This window comes from Ylistrum balloti, unplaced genomic scaffold, assembly GCF_031769215.1.
Source record: "Ylistrum balloti isolate Yb309-2 unplaced genomic scaffold, AGI_CSIRO_Ybal_v1 Utg370324, whole genome shotgun sequence".
NCBI lineage: Eukaryota > Metazoa > Mollusca > Bivalvia > Pectinida > Pectinidae > Ylistrum > Ylistrum balloti.
Window position 1 is genome coordinate 1,015,097 of NW_026782237.1, and position 21,286 is coordinate 1,036,382.

The window sequence follows — 21,286 nt, forward strand, 5'->3', positions numbered from 1 at the left end:
TGTATTTATGGAGACAGATAGTATATAATACATAAAGGTGAGGTTTTGAAATGATGAAAGAAGTTAAAGTGAGGTGAAGCAAAACAAACAATTAACAACTGTGAAGTTATAAATTGATCACGGAAAGTGGTGCAAACAAATCTACCAAACATGCCAGGTGAACATGCCTTAAGCGACTGGTGCTAATTATGTCACTTATTCTCTCAGATATGGAAGAGACTGTTAATTTTGTAAGGTGATATAACTCAAAGCTGATATAACTTTTGGAATGTACTTGACCATCACTAGCCAAAGGGTCACCTGTACCTGACCATCACTAGCCAAAGGGTCACCTGTACCTGACCATCACTAGCCAAAGGGAACACCTGTACTTGACCATCACTAGCCAAAGGGTCGCCTGTACTTGACCATCACTAGCCAAAGGGAACACCTGTACTTGACCAGCACTAGCCAAAAGGAACACCTGTACTTGACCATCACTAGTCAAAGGGAACACTGTACTTGACCATCACTAGCCAAAGGGAACACCTATACTTGACCATCACTAGGCAAAGGGTCACCTGTACTTGACCATCACTAGCCAAAGGGTCACCTGCACTTGACATCACTAGCCAAAGGGAACACCTGTACTTGACCATCACTAGCCAAAGGGTCGCCTGCACTTGACCATCACTAGCCAAAGGGTCGCCTGTACTTGACCATCACTAGCCAAAGGGAACACCTGTACTTGACCAGCACTAGCCAAAAGGAACACCTGTACTTGACCATCACTAGTCAAAGGGAACACTGTACTTGACCATCACTAGCCAAAGGGAACACCTATACTTGACCATCACTAGGCAAAGGGTCACCTGTACTTGACCATCACTAGCCAAAGGGTCACCTGCACTTGACATCACTAGCCAAAGGGAACACCTGTACTTGACCATCACTAGCCAAAGGGTCGCCTGCACTTGACCATCACTAGGCAAAGGGTCACCTGTACTTGACCATCACTAGCCAAAGGGTTGCCTACACTTGACATCACTAGCCAAAGGGTCACCTGTACTTGACCATCACTATCCAAAGGGAACACTTGTACTTGACCATCACTAGCCAAAGGGAACACCCGTACTTGACCATCACTAGCCAAAGGGAACACCTGTATTTGACCATCACTAGCCAAAGGGAACACCTGTACTTGTCCATCACTAGCCAAAGGGAACACCTGTACTTGACCATCACTAGCCAAAGAGTACACTTGTTTTTGTTTCTGAGGAGGTCTAGTTTCTGTAAATATGGATACTCCTGAGGGTTTTACTCAACTATCAGAAAACTAGCTGTTGATTTGTTTTTTCATTTTGGACAGACATTTTATAAGCTTCTCTCCTGTCTTTCATATAAGCACTGTTGATAATGTTGCTACTGAACAAATCAGTCTAAATTCTTGGTCAATGTGATGTTTTATACTGTCATATCCTTCAAAGGTGTCACTGTTTTGTTGTTAGGAACTTGATGATGAAAAGTCTAAAGGTCCACATGTTATACGAGTAAGTAAGGTGTCCTGCCTGACTGCCCACCAACCCTCTTCAGTTACATAGCTTGTGGACAGTATATTCTAGCAGTTTAGCAATGTATCAAAGGTTTCTCTGACACATACAACTTTACCATCAGGAATTTCCAAAGTCAGAATCTAGAAATCCATGAAACTCGCCAAGTGCTGTTGGTATTAGTGGAGTAGATACCAAGTAGCCTTTTTAAACAAAGTTTATGTTATTTAGTCAGGCACTGAAATATACATGTAAAATTTTATATAACTTTTGAGTTTTTCAAAAAAAATAAATCAAGAACTAAATTTTTTTTATATATATATATTTTTTTTTTTTTTATTTTCCATCAATGTTAAAGTTTTATTTTGATCACATAGTCGCTAGTTCAGGAATTCACCAGCAGATTTTGTTTTGTCTCTATATGTTGCTTTACTTCATTGATCAGCCATCTCTAAACTCTCATCTATCATTTAAGAAAATGTGTGATTTTATATTAAAACTTTGATGCGTTGCTGAACAAAAATACTGTGTCCTTGTTTATTACCTTTGGACGTTTTTTTTGGACGTTTTTCTGTTTAACATAGATAACTGTTTTACTATAAGGACAATGGTGTCTTACCTGCATGCTGAACTTTACTAACCTGTTTATTATTTCCTAGATCAACATATTGGTATTTGGAAATGACTTCATAATTTTTTTCCTCTTTAAGAAGCTAGCTGCATTGTAACAACAAAATATAGGTATTTGTATTGATTTAACTATAAAGACAAACACCTGTATAGTAAAGTGGTATGTTTATATTAACATCGCATAATTATTATTACTAACAAACCTTGTTAAATTTAAATAATCTATAAGATATTTTATAAAAAAAAAGTGGAGTGAGCTGTTTAACCCATTAAATTTGTTAAGATGGATATTGCATGCTAATAATGTTGAAAGTTTTATAACGAAGGTCACTGGTGGTGTTTGGTGGTGGACCTCTCGTGTTATTCATACATTCATAAATGACATTCATACATCCATTATAGCATGACAACATGCTCAGAAAACATGTGAATTTATTTCATGCATGTGCTTTTAAATATCACCGCTTTTTCATATATTAAAACCTTATATATGCAATATGTTTTTATAAGCGACTACTAATTTGAAATATTTGTAACATTTACAAAGGCCAATTAGAGTATTATGTAATATCTCTTCAGATATGTGAATATTTTCTCTCAGTTGATTGAAAAACTAGACATGATTTTTTCTTTTTCATTCTGTTTTCTTCTTGTGTTTTAGATGATTTCTTATTTATTTTGAACCTTTCAAATGTTACAAAATTATCATTGTTTAGTAGGTCAGATACCATACTTGTTTCAAAGTTTCATGCGACTTACATGCCACATATAGCCGGTAATCATTTCAGGTCTATTAAAAAATAGCAGATCTCAGAGAAGTAATTAATTTTTTGTACTTCTTACAGGAGTCCTTAGATGATGTTGGTACAGACCTCAACGACATGCGAGGTGAACTGCATAAGCTGATGGGTGTGATAGAGACAAAGGACCAGGCCATCGAAACACTGGAAGGACAGCTCAAACACTCAAAAGTAGAGATAGAAAACAGGTGGGTGGAATTCCATTTAAACACACAGAACAGATTTTGTATACATGTATAGGCATACTTCTATAACAAAACCATTAAAAGCAACTAGCTGCTCTACCAGTAGAAGCTAGAATGAACTTAAAGCTCAACTACCTATTTTTTGTGCCTTTATCACAGTGGTAAAAGTTCTCCATCAGAGCAACTGTCTATACTTCTGCATATTCTTGACAAATACTGTAAATCACTTCGATTCAGGGAAAGCTTTATTTACCTTCGCAGACATATTCACAAATATATGTTTGCAAACGCTGACCTTGAAATGACTTTACCAGTAAATTCACAAATTTCGGACTTGTCAGATTTTTTAGAATATAGTTAGAGCCAACCTCACATAGACCTGCTTGTCACTTCACTTTCCTGAACAACCAGAGTTTTCACATCATGTCTATAGAAGGGCATGTTATATAACATCAGGACAGAAACTTTCTCTGATATAATTTACCACCAAAGTTTCTCAAATCACTTAACAAATGACAAATATGTGAAAGTAGCACCTTTAGGTAGGAACTTAGTAATACATGTTGTATGCACGCTATAAAATGGATAAAACTGCATGTACTTTATACAGCTGTTTTCTCCTTCTAGAACGCATTAGTGATCAAAAACATAATCTGTTATATTGTAGAGAAAAAGCTATGAACCAACTCCAGAGTCTCATGTCTCATGTAGATGAGAAACGCAGCATGGAAAATGGAAATCATTCCCCAAGGTACGCAGAAATGAATTAATAGCCTGAGTCATATTGCTTTTATACATATTTTATATGGTTTGAGAATAACATGCTTGGAATAACCTACTTGTACTGGTATAAATTTTCATCAGGACCAACACTAAAGCAGCATGTGACAGGAAGATGATAAAATGGATGTTATGTAGACAGGACAACCACAGAAATCAGGGGTCTTGGGCCTCTTTTGAATATGCTGATTAAGTTAAAAAAGAAAAGATATAATTTAGTATGTGTTTCATCTCAGAGAAAGATATCAAAATGGCTCTATCTTACATTGGATAAGAAAGAAAAAATCTGAATACTATAAATATTTAAAATTTTCATGTTAGTAAATTCTGGTGTTCATCTGTAAATAGTAGCAGAATGAATGTCGTCATTTTATAATGTAATTCAAGGTCATAGTTACATATGAAATTAATATGTGGACAGTTACTCTTCTTGATTAGGCACTCACAGGCATGGGAACAGAATCATAGGCGAATGTAATGCATGTTAAATTAATAGTAACCATTTGAACTGGCTGGCATGTGATGAAATGATTGAATAATTTTTGCTCAGAACTAATGGATATGCTTTTGCATGAGTATACAACCGATATTGATTTGAATTTTACACATTATTTTATTTTCAAAATCTGCACATAAATATTAATATTTTCTTCCATTTTTACTGTTCTAGGAGGAAATCTAGATCACCTGTCAGATCGTCCAAAATCCCGAGGTCAAACAAAAACCATTTTACTTTTCTCTTACCCTTTCCCAATGTCGTCTTTGATGTCTGTCAATAATGGACACATTGTTTCCCTTTAACAAATGGAAATTACATATCAAGTTATGTTGTAGACATTGTATTAAATAATAACATTTCAGTTTAACTTTTTGCAATTTGTACATACTTTAATATACTAGTAACTAGAATAGTTCACATTTCACATTAGAATCAGAGACACAATTATCAATATGTCCTCTACATTTTTATTTATAGATTTTTGTTTTTTCAATAGATTAAATATTGCTTTAATTTCCACTTTTATTTCCAAGCGGCAAAGCTTGTGCTCTATACACAACTACTGAACAAAATTGAATCCGTAGTGAGAGACATCTATGCTTAGGAGATGTTTATTCGCTTTCGTGTTTAAATTGGTAAAAGGATGCTAGCGTTTTGGAAATGATCATGACAATGTGTTCCTTTCAACACTGGATGGCTTCTTAAACAGATTGAATAAGGACCTTGAATGAATTGTCCTCTCTTGTTGCCTGTCCTGGTTGGTGTCAGATTACAGTCTGTCCTTCCCCAAGTCCTTACCTGATTCACAGGTCTGACATAAAAATTCACAACCACTGGGTCTATCAAAGTAACCTCATGATAATGTCCTCTGTACCTCTGGTTACTAATCATTGTCAACACTGCACACACATACTTTTTTCAAAACTGCATTGCTTTGTTTATTCTTGTGTTTTGCTGATTGGTGACAAAGCTTCTCTTGCTGTTGTTGACTTGTTTTATTTCAGCTAGAATAAAAAGCATGTGATTTGTACGAGCTTGAAATGGTTTGCATGTCACTTGTACGACAGAATGTTTATCACTAAGTTAACATTTTCTGAGCATGTACATTTACAAATTTCTCCATATACATGTATTATGTATAGAGTTTGAACTTGTAGTTAAGATTCTTCCCAAATTGAGTGAATGATTTCCTGTGAAAATTGTTTACGTTGACATGATACTGATTCATGAACCTAGAAAATAAGGTTCAAGGAAAAACAAAAAATTTGAACAATCATTTTTTTTTCTGAAATGTTTAAAATTTTTTCCCATACCTTTGAAGAATGATGCACTCATTAGCTATTGATTTAAGTAAAATGCTTTGCTTTTTGTATAGAGATTTGCTCAAGGGCTGTAGCCAAGGCACTTATAGATAAGATGGTAGAATAATGCTTTGATCAGTGGAGACTTGTTGGTAATGCACTTGCACTTCAATATCTATGTTCTCCAACAATTTCAGAATTTTGATATGACCAACTGTTATCGCATTGTTAGTCTTTGTCAACGACTTTTAACTTAGAGAATGATCATGGATAATCTTGGCTTTGATTGGTGAATTTTAATCATTATTGTAGTAATATGTGATATTTTTCGACTTCCTGTTTGTGTACACTTTTTTTTTCTGTCTACAGGAAAACAGATGAAGGTAAAATTCCAGGTATTAATTTGATTTCTTTTGCTGTAAAATAATGGTTTTTTTCATGAAAATTTGAAATACTAATCATATTACATTCCTTGATTTTAAATGAAAATAATTATTTTCCATATAAATGTTTTTGATATGTAATACTCGCTGAGAAATTGACACTACCTTTAAAAGGTTTATATGTGAAATGTTTGTTAATTAAAAATGTGAAAGATATATGCCATTTTATAAATTAACTGTTATTGACATGTGTACTATATAACGTAATTTTCCCAAATCAATGCCAACTTCTCTTCTATGTTTTTTCTTTGAAGCACTCCTGACCATGTGCACCTTGATTAAATACTTCTGATATAACATGCTTACCTGAATCCACAGGTTAAAATCTGGCTTTCGGGTTCAAAACACCTGTTGCCTTCCATTTATATAGTGCCTGTATCTCTATCCACTTATGTTCTGCATTGATAGTGATGTAGGAGGGTGCCGTTTTGAGCCCAGATGTATCAAGTCTGTGTTATCTCATGATTCTTTACACCATTCATGGTATCTTTCTCAATATCCAAGCACGACAAATTATTATTGGTGTTTGATTAAAAATCCCTATACCATGTTGTTATAGCACACATTTCTATAGACTGAGGTAGTATCTTCTAATGTAACCTAAAACTGTTGATTTGTAATAGATTTACAGCTCCTAATGGCCCCTTTAACTTTTTATCTGGTAACAGATCTTTCTATTTAATGTTTAGATATATTCTATGCAGACCTTTCTAACTTACCTTTTCCTAGATTTCATTTTTCAGAAAGGTATTTCAACTATGATTGATTTGTTTGAAGACTCATTTCTCATCAATCAAATATGAAGTATTGGTATGGAACGACATTAGAGAAAATGTTTTAATATGGACAAGTAATAACCATTCAATAAAAAAGATGATCATTATGTCACGTGCTTATGTACATCACATTTGGTGTGAAAATATCATGCTTTATGATGGGTGGAAGATTATTGGGAATGATAAATCTGTGTTTGGTTCTGCTGCTTTTTAAGCTGCTTTTGCTCAGTACTTGTACATTTCTGAATCATTTACATCTACCTTCCTGGAGGAATGGTTTTAGGTTAGTCTTATAAACATGTACCTATTTCCGTGTTTTGATAGACGGAGAACTGACACCTCGTAGTCCTAAGGTAATTGTTAAAAATAGCAAAAGAAAAAAATATATTTATTAATTTGATTTTTGGTTGGGTTTATTTCATTTGTTAAATTTTACAACTTTTGGTAAGAAAGGTTTAGAAGTTTTAAACATCTGATATTTTCATAAAAAAATAATAAGTTACAAAATAATGGCAAAATATCTTGAAAGTCTAATGTTTTAAATGGATTTTTTTGGCAACAAATGAATAACAGTTTTAAGTATGAATTTAGTATTAGAAACAGTTTATGGCAAACAGTGAATGAAAAGACATCAAAGTGGATTTATTTATTAGCACATTCCATAATACTTGTTCGAAATCCTTTTGCAGCCACATATTAAACGTCCAGATTCATTTATGAATTTATTGTCCACGTCATCTTCTGATAAAGATGTTAAGAGTGGAGACCCAGGTATCTCTGTGACACCTGGGCTTTATGGCACACAGTTTCTGGGAACTAGTAAGTACCTTGCTAACCTGCCAATAGTCCGTGTTGGCCCACGTGTGTCGGAATGCTGCCGGTTGAAAATTGCCTGTAGTTTGAAGTGCAGCTTTATCTTACAAATCACCGTTCAAATATAGAATTTTTTTCTAATTGAATACGCAATGGAAATAATTGGATTGAATTCCTGCAACAGAATGAGTTGACATCGTGATTAAAATGTAGTTTTTATCAAATAATTGAGGACATTTTATAGAAGCAAAACATTAGATTCAACTTGTAGAATCTTATTGTAATGCATGTGATCTTCAATATCGAATTGATACGAAAGCTGAAATTTAAGTGGAACCTAAAATATGATCGTTACTTCTGTTACTTTTAAATGTAGATTCTTAAAGAATTTCAGAGTCTTTATTGCCTGCCTGAAATGTCCAGATATCTTTTCATATCACTTCTCTCATACGTAATAAGTTCATTGCTTTTGCCGCATGTTGTAAACAAGATTAGGTTGAACATAACATGCATCATGGCTGCGCCTGCTGTGAATGTTGCATTTCAATTGTTTTGTTCTAATTATAAACATTTCATGTTCATTATAATTAAAATGACATCATATCATGGTCATGATTAATATACAGCCTGGTTTATTACAGTGTAGTTGTGGTATGTAATATGTTTGGTGTTGAAAGTTACGTTTCCTTTGTTTTGTGGTTTGCTGCCATCATTTGTGTATTTATATTGTCATTAGTGCTTTACCATCTTCCTGCTAATACAAAAACATTCGTACAAATTAGTGTTTCTCCTTCCATGTGTTTGAATTTACAAAACAATCGTATTTTACAGAAGTACTTTTTGTGGAGATGATGAATAAAATTTGAAGTTATTTTTTATCATAAACGGCAAATACCTATAGTTATGTTTCTGCTGAAAATAGCATTTTTCCTGAAATCATCAGATTCTCCACAGAAGCCAAATTATCAAGCTAAGAATTTCCCAAAATTAAAAAAAAAAAAAGCTGTATTTGAATCAACAGTATTTTCACCACAGCAAGTGAAGGTATTGATAGTTATATATTAGCTGTCCGTGTTAACAATACATGTAGATAGTTTCTTTCTCTTTATCATATGTTTCTAATAACATCAACAAGATTCAGTTATGCCTCTAAAGTCATAGAAAAATGTATATTTAGTTTTAGAATAATTTTTACTTGAAACTTGAACCCAGAAAGAAGTCTGTAAATTTCTTTGAATTTATTGAGGTTGTGTTGTACTGATCTCAACAGAAAGGTTGTAACTGTATACCAGAACCTTATACATTAGATTGTGGTTTTCTCTGCTATTTAATACCCGTTTATTGTTTACATTTTGGACACTATACTGTGACTATGAATGAATATCTAAGGCGATACCTTACAAATAAATCAGAACACATTTCTTGATTGGGATCCAAAAATCTTCTCAAAGACAATTCGTATATTTGAAAACTCATTTTCAAGAAACTTGTATTTTAGTTTTATAAATCAGATTGACATTGTCACTGATTTTGTTTAAAAGGTAGCATGTCGTTTTCACTGCCATGATGTATGTACCTTATACAGCAGAATTATTTTTTTCGCAAAATAGCAAATAGCAAAATTGCTTAAAGAAATGTTCTATTTTAAAAATATATCTGTGAGACAGCCTTTTATTGCATGTATCATTTTCATTGTTACTGACATACTGTGATATATAAGTCTAGATAGTTATTTAGCGCTGAAAAGTTTTTTAATTTGTATCTGCATGTCCTTTACAGACTGTATATCTATGTACTAGTAGATAATGTATCACACTTGTACATATCCCATAAAGGTATATTAGAGTGTAACGATATCAAGCATAGACATAAGTGGATAGAGAAAAACAGTCCATACTAAGAAATATATCCTTCATTTTCACCATCCAACTTGAGAATAATTTCATAAATTTCTTTCAAAAGTGGCATGTCTTACGTCTGTACACCAACATTGCGGCTATTATATAAAGAAATATGAGTATCTTCTATAACTGAGAAAATTTCAATATTCCCTGTGTAGAACCTCAACGGAGCTCCAGTACAGGACCAGGGGACAACAAGGGAGGGGACCGTCTCCAATCTCTGATATCCAAGTACCGCAGTCATAGTGAGAGTCCATTCCCAGAGCGAAAAATCAAACCGTTGTCATTATCACCGAGCAGTAAAATGGGACTCGTAACAAGAGGACGTAGCTTCGGACCAGCTGCTCCTAAATCCTCCGATGAGGTGAGTCCCTCTCCCGATACCACCAAGGATGTGGCCAGTACACATGGCATTGGTTTGACAAGTTCCCTAAAACTTCCTAAGGTTATGGTCGAAGCCCCACAGGGAAATGAAACTGTATCTCCAAGTAGTTCTGTCAATCTATCCACAGACCTTGATCAAAGTGAACACAAAGATCAAGGTCAAATTCGCAAGAAAAAGAAAAAAAGGAGAGACCGACAGAGTGAGGGTGATGTGGACGATTTCTTACCTGATGGAGACATGCCTATTGATGAGGATGATCTTGATACACAGGAACAAGATGACATCAACGCCCTTATTAAAAAGTAAGTTCACCAATAATATGGATGATTGTGTTCTGTTCTGGATAAGATAAATAAAAAAAATTGTCAAGTATTAAAATTTATATGTGTGTATATATATATGCGTTTTTACACTGCACATGTTTTGTCATCACATCACCCTTACTGGTAATACTTACTGTTATATTCATTACTTTTCCAACCGTGAATCCATCCCTGACTCAGCTTCTGACACGTAGTTCACAGCTCGTAACAATCTATTATGCCACAGTGTGTCCAGAGTGGTTGTCAACACCTTAAATTGTTTCCTTGTATAGTCATACCTGTGTGAAATGTAGGCATTCTAATTACGATCAAGGTTATTTTAGGTAGATTTTAGTTTTCAGAACTTATCTTGACTAGAAGATTTAGAGTTGCTACATTGTTTTAGAGGTTACACATTGCGATACTCCGCAAGTCTCATTAATACATTGCATGGTGTGACAATTGTATATTCCCTGCTAGATTTTGATATTGTCTAGCTGTAGTGTTTTTTTATTTGTTTTTTTCAAATTGTGCTCGTTATTAATCCTTGCAGCCATTGTAATAATCGTGCATTTGAATGTTGTGGAAATGACAAAAGAGACTTTTTATAAGATATTTTGTAAATGTTCTCACAAATAATCTTCAAACACTCAAGGTAAGTTGTAGGAAATTCAGTATACTGTTGATTTTTTTCAATTCTTTGCAGAAGTAATCATTGACATGCTTGATATAAAATGATCTATAAACTTTTTCACAAAAATGGTTTCGGTCTGATCCAGCCTTGTATCCTACAAACATATGCTATTCAACAGCCTAAATTTCTATGTAACATCACATTCTCTCATTAATGAACTATTTAACATCATCTTTATGTCCAGAAACAGAAAACCATGCACCCATTATTAACATTACAGTATATAAATGCCTCATCATTTACACAAGAGGAGATAATATTAGCATGAGTAATGAATGAGAAACGTAATGTAAATCCAGCCGATGTACTCATGTATATTTTTAGATAAACCTTATTTTAATGAACTCATGTCTTAGAAATATGTTAATACACAGACAAATCTGTGTTCACTTCATTTTATAGCTAGCTAACTTTCATTTAATCAGTTACATAAATACAAGCAATTATGAAGCATTGTTCATGTCAGGTTAGATCTAACATTCTAACTAAAACATATATTTAATAAATCATATTATAATCAAATCAACTACTTATTTTTTGTATAAATAAATATATTTATATCAATATATAAGAGAATTAGAAGCATTATGTCCGTCTCTTGTAAATCATATTTAATCTTACATTTTTGTTCGGTAAGTGCCATACGTTTAAAATCAATTTTTATAGTTAATTTTCATTTTCTATGTTAATTTTATATAAGTATAAAATTACATATATTTTGACACGTGTAAATAGGGTGCATGGTTGGAATATTATGCACGCGTGGATTGTTTTGTTCCCAGTAAATGTGCGGAGAACCATTCCCTGCCACCCTGTTGAGTTAACCCTCTAACTGTGGTCTGTATTCGTTCCTCTGCAGTTGCTATAGATCACATTTGTTATTCCTTGTGACACTACGCAGGCAGCGTGGAGCTTCTGGGCAAGCGCGCCCGGGAGGTAAGATGTAGGTATCTCATGCTCCTCCTCCTCCAAATTATAACAATCAAGAACTTCTCCTTTCTTTCTCCCCCCAAGTTCTCAGCCTCAAATTACTGTGTTTCTACACTATCAAAATTACAAAACGATCACTGTTTACGTAATATCAGTCCGAGTACTTCCTTAAATAAAATAACAATGGAACTTATCAGTTTACATTTTAATTGATCAATCATATATCCTTTAATTCAGTCAGGTTACAAAAATGAGCAATGATGCACCTTGCATGCCACATTTGAATTGATTTGTTCTTCTGAAATTATTACATATGACAATAACTAAATGTACTGATTTATGGGGCTAAAGCACCTTCATATCTAAATTGTTGCATTTCTTCTATCACATTGAATTTTTTCCTCAGTAGCCTCCTAGGTTTCAATAATAAGACGCTTAACAACACTGAAGAATCATAGCAGGACGAAACAACAGTATGATGCAGATTAATTCATTATTTGGCAATACTGTGTCTAATATTTAAATTGTATTTAACAGGTGCTACTCATTTTTATGTCTTTTGTACAATCTTTCAGAGATAAAACTATAGCAGATTTAGCTTACTAGTGACTACTGCAATAAATAAAGCTGTATACAGAAATCACACAAGTGACCTTGTAAACGATGATTCATTTGTGATAACAATAGAAAGTGACCTTGTAAACAACGATTCATTTGTGATAACAATAGAAAGTGACCTTGTAAACAATGACTCTGTTGTGATAACAATAGAAAATGACCTTGTAAACAATGACTGCTGCAATAACAATAGACAGATATCACTTTTATTTACTCATAATTTCAAACCTTTTAAATAAGCCTTTAATATTAAATGTGTGTTTTTTATATCATACAATTTATTGGGAAACAAAGTCTTGCAGTAAATTGTATCAATGGTAAAATCATGGTTAGATTTGTATTCAACAAAAATGATTTCACTGAGTTTGTAGAAACACAGTAAATTACATTATATGTACATATGTACCCAAAATTGTATCAGAAATTATGTTAATCACTATAGAAGAACACACACAATTTTTTTAGAATTGCCACACAAAATTTAAGATATAAACACGTAGATAATATTTTACTTATGTTCCCCCTTTTAGACTAATGCTTATTATCCTTCCTTAATAATCTCACTCTTGTATAATCTGTTTATCTCAGAATATAACAACAACACCTGCATAGTCACTCCAAATATAGCCAGTGTATTTCCCCGTGTAGTCCAGCATCTATTTATTTGTGACAAATGGATAGAGTTATGCTAGGGCTTTAGATCTGTGGCTTTGCATTAGTATATTGGTATATCAATGTTATGTTACTGAGACACATCTAAAGATATTAAAAAAATGGAAATGCAAACATTTTGCTCATATCGTACATGTAAGCATACATTACCACAACTTGTTATTTTCAAATTCGTATCCGTAATTCCTTTTTACGATGCTTACATGAATCAATATGCTATTTTTAGTACTGAGTACTGAGGAATTTGACTTTGTGTTCACTCAGAAATTGTAACAACACATTTCAAATTTCACAATTGTCAGAAAGGAGAAGATAATCTTGATTTTGTTTTTGGAAATAATATTTTGAAAGATTTGTGTGTTGCGATTGTATAATGAAAAGCTGATATTCTAGATGTTATGGCTTAGCTGAGGATTGTTAATTACTAATATGCCTGCAGGGTGATTTGTCACTTTACTTATGTTCTCTGTGGTGATGAATTTACGCTGTGAAATTTTCCCAATGCACCAGCAGATGGTGTGTTAATACAGCAAAATGTGTCTCAGCATTGCTTTATGATTGAATAATGTGGACTTAAAATCAACTCATTTGCTAATCTCTTTTCCCTTCGGAATTGTGAAACTTTCAATGTTTACTGTTCTTTTGTACGCTATATATTGGAATATTTACTTTTCTCTCCGTTAGGTAATTCTCTGTAGGTCTAGTTAGATTAGTCATTTATGACTGTTGTAAACATCATATAAAATTCAAACATTTAACAGACTCAGGTCTTAGCACCTCTTCTTATAATGTAATTAGGTATAATATAGTGCTCCGTAACGGTATTTAATATAAAGTTTATACACTTACAGTGGTAGGGATATGTGATGGAGATTTGCTCTATTAATCAGTAAAATTTTCTTCTTTTTTGTAACATTAATTAGATATTAAAACATATGCTAATCTGTATCTGTGTGGAAATCTTTTGTATTGTAGCAAAAAGATCATAGACTGTAGGTAGTTTGTCTGCTAGGCTGTTCATGTTATCCACTTCTTCCTTTTCCATTCCTTGCTGTGTAGACAATATAAACATATTTCTATTCCTTGCTGCGTAGACAATGTAAACATATTTCTATTCCTTGCTGCGTAGACAATATAAACATATTTCTATTCCTTGCTGCGTAGACAATATAAACATATTTCCGTTGCTTCTGTGTAGCATATGGGGTATGGATTTACACTGGAAACAAACTGTTCTGTGTTTTTTTTTCACATTTACAGATCTCTCTCTCTCTCTCTATAAGTAATGATAATTAGTTTACACTGGAAATGAAGTTCCTCCTTTTTATCAAGTGTCAAACATTTACAGGTATATTTCTGTATAAAAGATGACAGAATTTTCCCCAATATTGCTGAATATTGTCTATAGATTATTATCAAAACATATTATCATGGTTCTGGTCTAGAACATACTATTTCGTTTCAGAAATCAAGAATGGATGATTTTGTAAAATGCACTGCTTAATGCATAATAGGTGATATGTTAGATGTTAGCCAATAGTAACACGTTGTTACGTTCTAACTGGTGCTTTAATCATAGTGTCAGAGGTTTGGCAAACAGTTGCATGAATCAAATGTCTAACACTGATGGTTTTTATGATTTTGTCTTTTTTTCTGCAACATAATCAGTGCATGGATGCTTAAACAAAGTTGTGCTTATCAATTTTTAAAGATTTGTTGTGTTGCATTCAAATATTTTATAAAAATGATATTTGTGCTTCATCTAGATGTACAAAAGTGTATGTTAAATCTGCTCAGGATTTTTGCCATCAGAGAAAATACACAGATGACAGAAACAAAAACATAAATTGTTTTATCTATTAAAGCTTCATTTTTTTCAACAGCACGAGCAATTTAAAGTTATTATTCAGTGTTATTGTGTGGCAAATGTTGCAGATACACACTAAATGACAACCAGCTATATTCAAAGGGCAGGAACTATTACTTTATTTCAAAGTTTTGCATTTTGTAAAAAAAGCATGTTTTTGCATTTTTTTGATAAGCACTCAGCTAAACAAGATTTTCCTGGTAAATATTAAAGATTTGGTTATAAACAACAATAAAGATACAAACACAGGACCAATATGTATATCTGGTCGATTTAAGCACCGCTTCCCTTCAAATTTTTCTACACATCACTTTTCTATTTACAAAGGTTTTGGTATGGCAAGTAAATAAATATCATTGCCTTGGTGACTAAAAAGATTTTGATATTAACCAGTATTCATTAATTGGCTGAGCGTTTATCATTTACCCAACTTTTTCTAATTTCTATTGATCTTTTTCGGTTTAATTATTTTCTCTTCTCTCCATTTTCAGACGTACCACACACCCTAAATCGCTTCTGTCGGTCAACCCACCGAAATTAACAAGTAAGATTATAGCCGACCTACTGAAGACTGGCCCTCCAGGTTCTACTGCCTCCAAGACTCCTGCCAAATCTCTTACATTAGAACGGGGCAAAAACTTGGGCAAATAACTAATGGGTTGTATTGTTGAATCATCATTTGTAAGTCTCAGTTTTCAGTATTTTCATAAATATAACCCATTATTATTATTTTTTTACATTGGGTACAGTAATCCATGAGATTGTCTTTGTTCATATGTGTAAATAGTTAATTTGCACATTCAATTTCAATTGCTTTTTCTATTTCTCATTTGTCACTTCTATTCCGAATATCATCATTATTACATCAATCATTCTTCTAAAAGATCTAACTTCAGAATTAGGATATCGATACTAATTGATATTTAACGGAACATTATAAATGTGGCGGTTACTTTGATGCTTCATCAAATCAGGCTTGTTTCTCCTTTAATGATTACAAAACATGCGTTCCATAGAGTTGTTTTGATTGACAAAAACATTTCTTTTGTTTTGAATAGTTTATCAGAAAAAAGCAATATATTCATATTTCTTATCATTCATCTCATTAGCTACATTTCAATATCACAAATATAATTTATATGTTAGCAAAATTTGCCATTATTTGTCAATGAACATATCATCAAATTGTCATATTACATATCTATTTTAACCAATAGTAACTAGTAAATTCATATGCATTTCAAATTTCCAAGTTAAATCACATTCTATGTTATAACAGCAGCAAACTAACCAGTCATGCATCATGTAAATTTTACACACCAAGTTCCTCTGTTATAGCTGCAAAAACTAAATGATTCTTAAATTTCAAATTGCCTCTTTCATGCTCTGTTGCACTCCTTCTCCAAGTTATGACAGGGAACATAATTGACCTGCTACAACATTTTACCTGTGCTTTCTGATATATATCAAATCTCTGATTGGCCAGTGTAATTTGATGTCAATCAACTCTCTTGTTGACCAGTGGGATTTGATGTCCATCAACTCTCTTGTTGCCTAGTGTAATTTTATATCCATGTACTCTTTTTTTGACCTGTGTAATTTGATGTCCTTGAAGTCTCTTGATGGCAGGGTGTAATTTGATGTCCTTGAACTCTTTTGTTGCCCAGTGTAACTTGATGTCTATCATCTCTTTTTTTGACCTGTGTAATTTGATGTCCTTGAAGTCTCTTTTGTTGGCAGGGTGTAATTTGATGTCCATCAACTGTCCTGTTGACCAGTGGGATTTGAATTGATATAGTGGCAGTCTATGATGTAAATGTTGATAGTAGTTATTTAGGGTGTGTCACCTGTGGGTGCTGCTGTCTATTGTCTATATACACTTATCTTTGCTTCATTGGGTCTCTTAACTTTGACTTTGTCCAATACCCTTAGTTTCCATTCAACTGCCGTAGAACAGTTAGTGGTGCAGTTCTGTATTTCCACATCTTCGTAATGTTACTTTGAAGTTGTCCGGTGTTTAAAACTATACAATTGATTTATGATATTAGTCTAGCTCCAAATCTATATTTTGACATTGATTTCAACCAATTTTGATTTTATTCATTATTGACTTTCAAGACAGTCAGTGTGACTGACAAATCCTAGAAGGAGGAAACAGCTGCATGTTGCCTTCTAAGCTTGTATTCTAAAGTGCTATTTATATCTTATTGGTACAATCCTTCTATTTCTTTATAATTCTCAGACTCTATATTACAATTATTGACATAAGAACTTGGACTACAGCTAAAAGATCATGAAAACAAGATAAAAGAGATTTGCCAAATGTTCCTGTAATCATTGAAGGGGTGGGCGAGAAAAATTAACAAAATGGAACATTTGCCAACTGAATATTTTGTTAATGGTCTCTGTTTTAACTCGTTCATCTTCCTTTAACGCCACACATCTCATACAACACATCTCTCACCTAACTTTTCATATCACTTTATGTATATCAACGTTTATCACACCTTAGTGCCTATCTGTACCTGCGTTGTCTCATCATCAAAATAATGCTATGTTTGTCCCTATTCACTTGTCCGTGTTTCCTATGAACAAAGAACTCATTGATTGCTCTATCCAGTGTTTATATTGTGATAACAAAGGATATAGAATAACATCTTCATTTGTATTCTAGACGTTTGCTTGATCAAACTAAATGACATGACGTCATGGAAACACAGATGACGTCATATGATTTTAAAGTGGTGGCTACGTTGGAGGCATGTAACTAAACACAATATATTCAAATATGGCATGGTCATTTATTTTATAATCTAAATCATTTACATTTTCATTTTCCAAGCATGCAAAATATCTTATCTTTGACCTTCACTTCCCAACTCCTTGACCTTCACTTCCAAACTGTGTGAATTCCTTTTTAAAAAATGTTTGCATTTTTTTTGTTGATTGGAATAGGAAGAATGTATATAAAATCTAAATGGTGTTGAAAAGTACCCGATATTGAATTTGGCTAGGATACGCCATACAAGCAAGAGTTTTCCCCGCACTATTTCAACAACAGTTTTACTCCTGAAGAACCTTTTTTTTTTTAACATTTTTAAAATCGTTTTGTTTTCACATATACTTTCTTGGCCTGTATATTATATTTGAAACATTTTGTCAAGATTTATACAAAACTGAAAGTATGCTGGAGTTCTGTTAACCCAATTTGCTAGATATTAAATGATACATCCTGTATATGTAATAGTGGTGTATCAATCAACGTTAGATAATTATGTGCACATCCAGTAAATGTTACCCATTAATTCATTCCGGTGCTTGAAAATGATATTTAATGACACTTATCCCGGCATTCTTCACTTGATAACACCAGTGATAATTAGAAGGCATTGTATGTGTTTTTGCTAATTTGGTGTGTTTGGGAGTGTTCTAATTTTCGGTTTTTTGTGCTTGTTGATAATTGCCTCCTTTTCACTAAAATGGTTTAATATCGTTGTTTATTAACTAACGTTTAAGTATTGGGAACTATTAGTTTAATTGCTGTGCCACAAAATCGCTTTTTAAAATCTGTTGGAAATTGGTTTATAATATAGAAATGGTTATTATTTCAAATCTTCTTGAAATTTGTATTTGTAATTATTAACAAAGGAAAGGAAATTCTGCTGTGAGTTGAATTGTTTTCTAAATAAAAACCCACGTAATGTCCGCATCTGTGTAATGTCCGCACCGCTTTTTTGACACAAAAATCTGGGGGAAAAACCCACCTTCCATGTAATGTCCGCGGGTAAAAAATGCAAATTGAAGCTGCCGATTTCATTTCACGTAAGCTAATGTCGTAATGGCCGAGAGCATGTCGCATTGTGTATAACGTACAGGTACCATTCAAGAATTCACTTAATTGTTTATAACAGTTATTCTCCATAATGGTACAGTAAGCTTACCGGTATGACAAGTCCTCATTTCGATAATTGGTGTTTTGATAAGGGTTAGCCCAGCAGTGTTATAAACAGCTTGGGTCGTCTCCTCACCTCGAGTGTGAGTGAGTGACAGCGTGTGATTAGCCAATTAACGATAACTATACAGTAACACGACCCGCCCACGTCCAAGCCAACTCTGAGCATCCTACATTGGCCGTAAACACGGGGTAACCCACTTCAAAGCTTCAATGAACTGGTGCTACCGTTTCATGAAACGTCATCTTCTGAGCGTGAGAAGAAGAACCACTATTGCCCAACGCCTCCCTGATGATTATGAAGACAAAATAACATCATTTCAGAGCTTCATCATCAACGCCAGAAAGAAATTTAATATTCCTCCCTTGTCATTTCCTCTATATCTCTGTAATGTCCGCAGCCCCATTTTTGGATTGATTTTCGGTGAAAAAAAGTGCGGACATTACATGGGTTTTTACGGTATACGTAGCATTAGGTAATGTTGTATGTTATTTGTGTAATTGGTATTTTGGTTCCATTACGTAATGACTGTCTTTCTGAAGATAATCTGACCTGATTGATATACACTCATAGTAAATTGGTATTGTATGATTATTGTTGGTTTTTTTTTTTTTTTTTTTTCATTGAATTCATTTGAATAAAAGTTCTTAGAATAGGTAATTGACAAAGGCAATGCCTTTTTGACTAGATTGCTGACAAGGTGCCATGTAACATTGTTATCTAACTAAGATCACTAAAGTTATATACTTCAGTAATGTCTTTGTATGGTGAAGAGTCTCACTCTGATACATGCTTTCGTGCTCAGAAGTATATACAGAGTTATGGCCCTTTGTTTATATTTGATTCATTAGCCGGAGTGTTACAAAAATGTTATGCACAAGATCAGTTTCAAGTACATTGTTTTGTATTATTATTCATCTTATTTCATTAAGCTAGACAGTGATCGAAGACAGAAAATGCTGTCTGTGAATGAAATTAAGGTCAAAAAGGTTTTCTCATTGATACCAGAGAGAGTTTCGAAAGCATGTCAAAGATTTGTTGTGATTAGATGAAAGTAGTTGCAAACAAAAATGTGGGTTTTTTTTCAGGTTTTTTTGGGGGGGGGGTTTCTTTTTCGTTTTTTTACTTGGGATTTTTCATTCTATTAGGTTTTTGCCTAAATTGTGGCTTCAAATGATAATAATAATGGTTGTTGATGAAAGAGTTTTCTGTCGCTACTTATTGCTAGACTTTCCTTATAGGTTTCCAACACCCTCCTTCAAGTATCCATACCAAAAGGAAGACTTAACAAAAGATAAGATTACACTGGTATTGTTTTTAAACGTATTACATTAGAAATAATAGATATTATTAATGAGGCACAATATTGGTGAGAATGCACTTTTTAGAACATTTAAGTGGAATTAGCTAGTTATCAACAACGGATGATGTTGATGTTCATATCTAAAGGTAAGTCATAGCAATTAGTGTACTTTCAGGATGATTACACTATATTTTTTAATTGGTAGATAGAACACTGTTGCACCTGTATCTTTTTTATCCCTGTATATCTCATACCTGGACAACATTCGTTAATTGTGATGTTTGTACTTCCCCATTTTTACTATGGTAAGGGTGATTGGATGACACTATAGCAGATGTGCTTTATAGTTTATGTGGTGTGAATTCTTTCATTTTTATTTAAAAGAAAAAAGAATCAATTGTTTAACTTGAATAAGCTACATGTATTTTTCAAGAAGAAAAATGATTGCAGCACTTTATAATCTGACATTGATGTTATCCTTGTTTAAAGTTTTTGCTCGTCATTGTATTAATAATTGTACATTAAATTTGTTTTTGATAGAAATACTAAACTGCAGTTTTCTGATATTTCAGATACAGCAAGATCCTTGAAATGGAAGTCTAAACCTAGCACGTGACACCAGCCATAGTTCTCAGGAATTGGATCAACCAGAACCAGTATTGATGTGTGTGAAATGTCCGTCATGTTACAGTAATAACATGCCCTGGTTAGCAGGCTGTCTATAGTTTAATATCACGTATTCTAATCCAGTTTAATGTAAAATATTAATGTATGCTGATTACATAATTTCATAATAAAAGTCGTTTTTGTGATATCAATAGATATAGATTATTTATGCTGATATGAAGGGTTCAAATGTAATTTACGTTATATAACCATTGTATGAATGTAGTTACCATCAAGTT

General features: G+C 33.2%; 1 protein-coding gene across 1 annotated transcript in view; it reads left to right on the plus strand.

The window, feature by feature from the left end:
• LOC132553400 (myosin-13-like) overlaps positions 1-21,035 on the plus strand; it is an 85,742-nt gene extending 64,707 nt beyond the window's left edge. The window contains exons 24-31 of the mRNA XM_060217647.1: positions 1,488-1,529; positions 3,005-3,147; positions 3,812-3,895; positions 6,094-6,107; positions 7,268-7,296; positions 7,633-7,762; positions 9,816-10,021; positions 20,954-21,035. Coding sequence (XP_060073630.1) covers positions 1,488-1,529; positions 3,005-3,147; positions 3,812-3,895; positions 6,094-6,107; positions 7,268-7,296; positions 7,633-7,762; positions 9,816-10,021; positions 20,954-20,971 — 666 coding nt within the window. The 3' untranslated portion in view covers positions 20,972-21,035. The remainder of the gene's footprint in view (positions 1-1,487; positions 1,530-3,004; positions 3,148-3,811; positions 3,896-6,093; positions 6,108-7,267; positions 7,297-7,632; positions 7,763-9,815; positions 10,022-20,953) is intronic.
• The last annotated feature ends 251 nt before the right edge of the window (positions 21,036-21,286 follow it).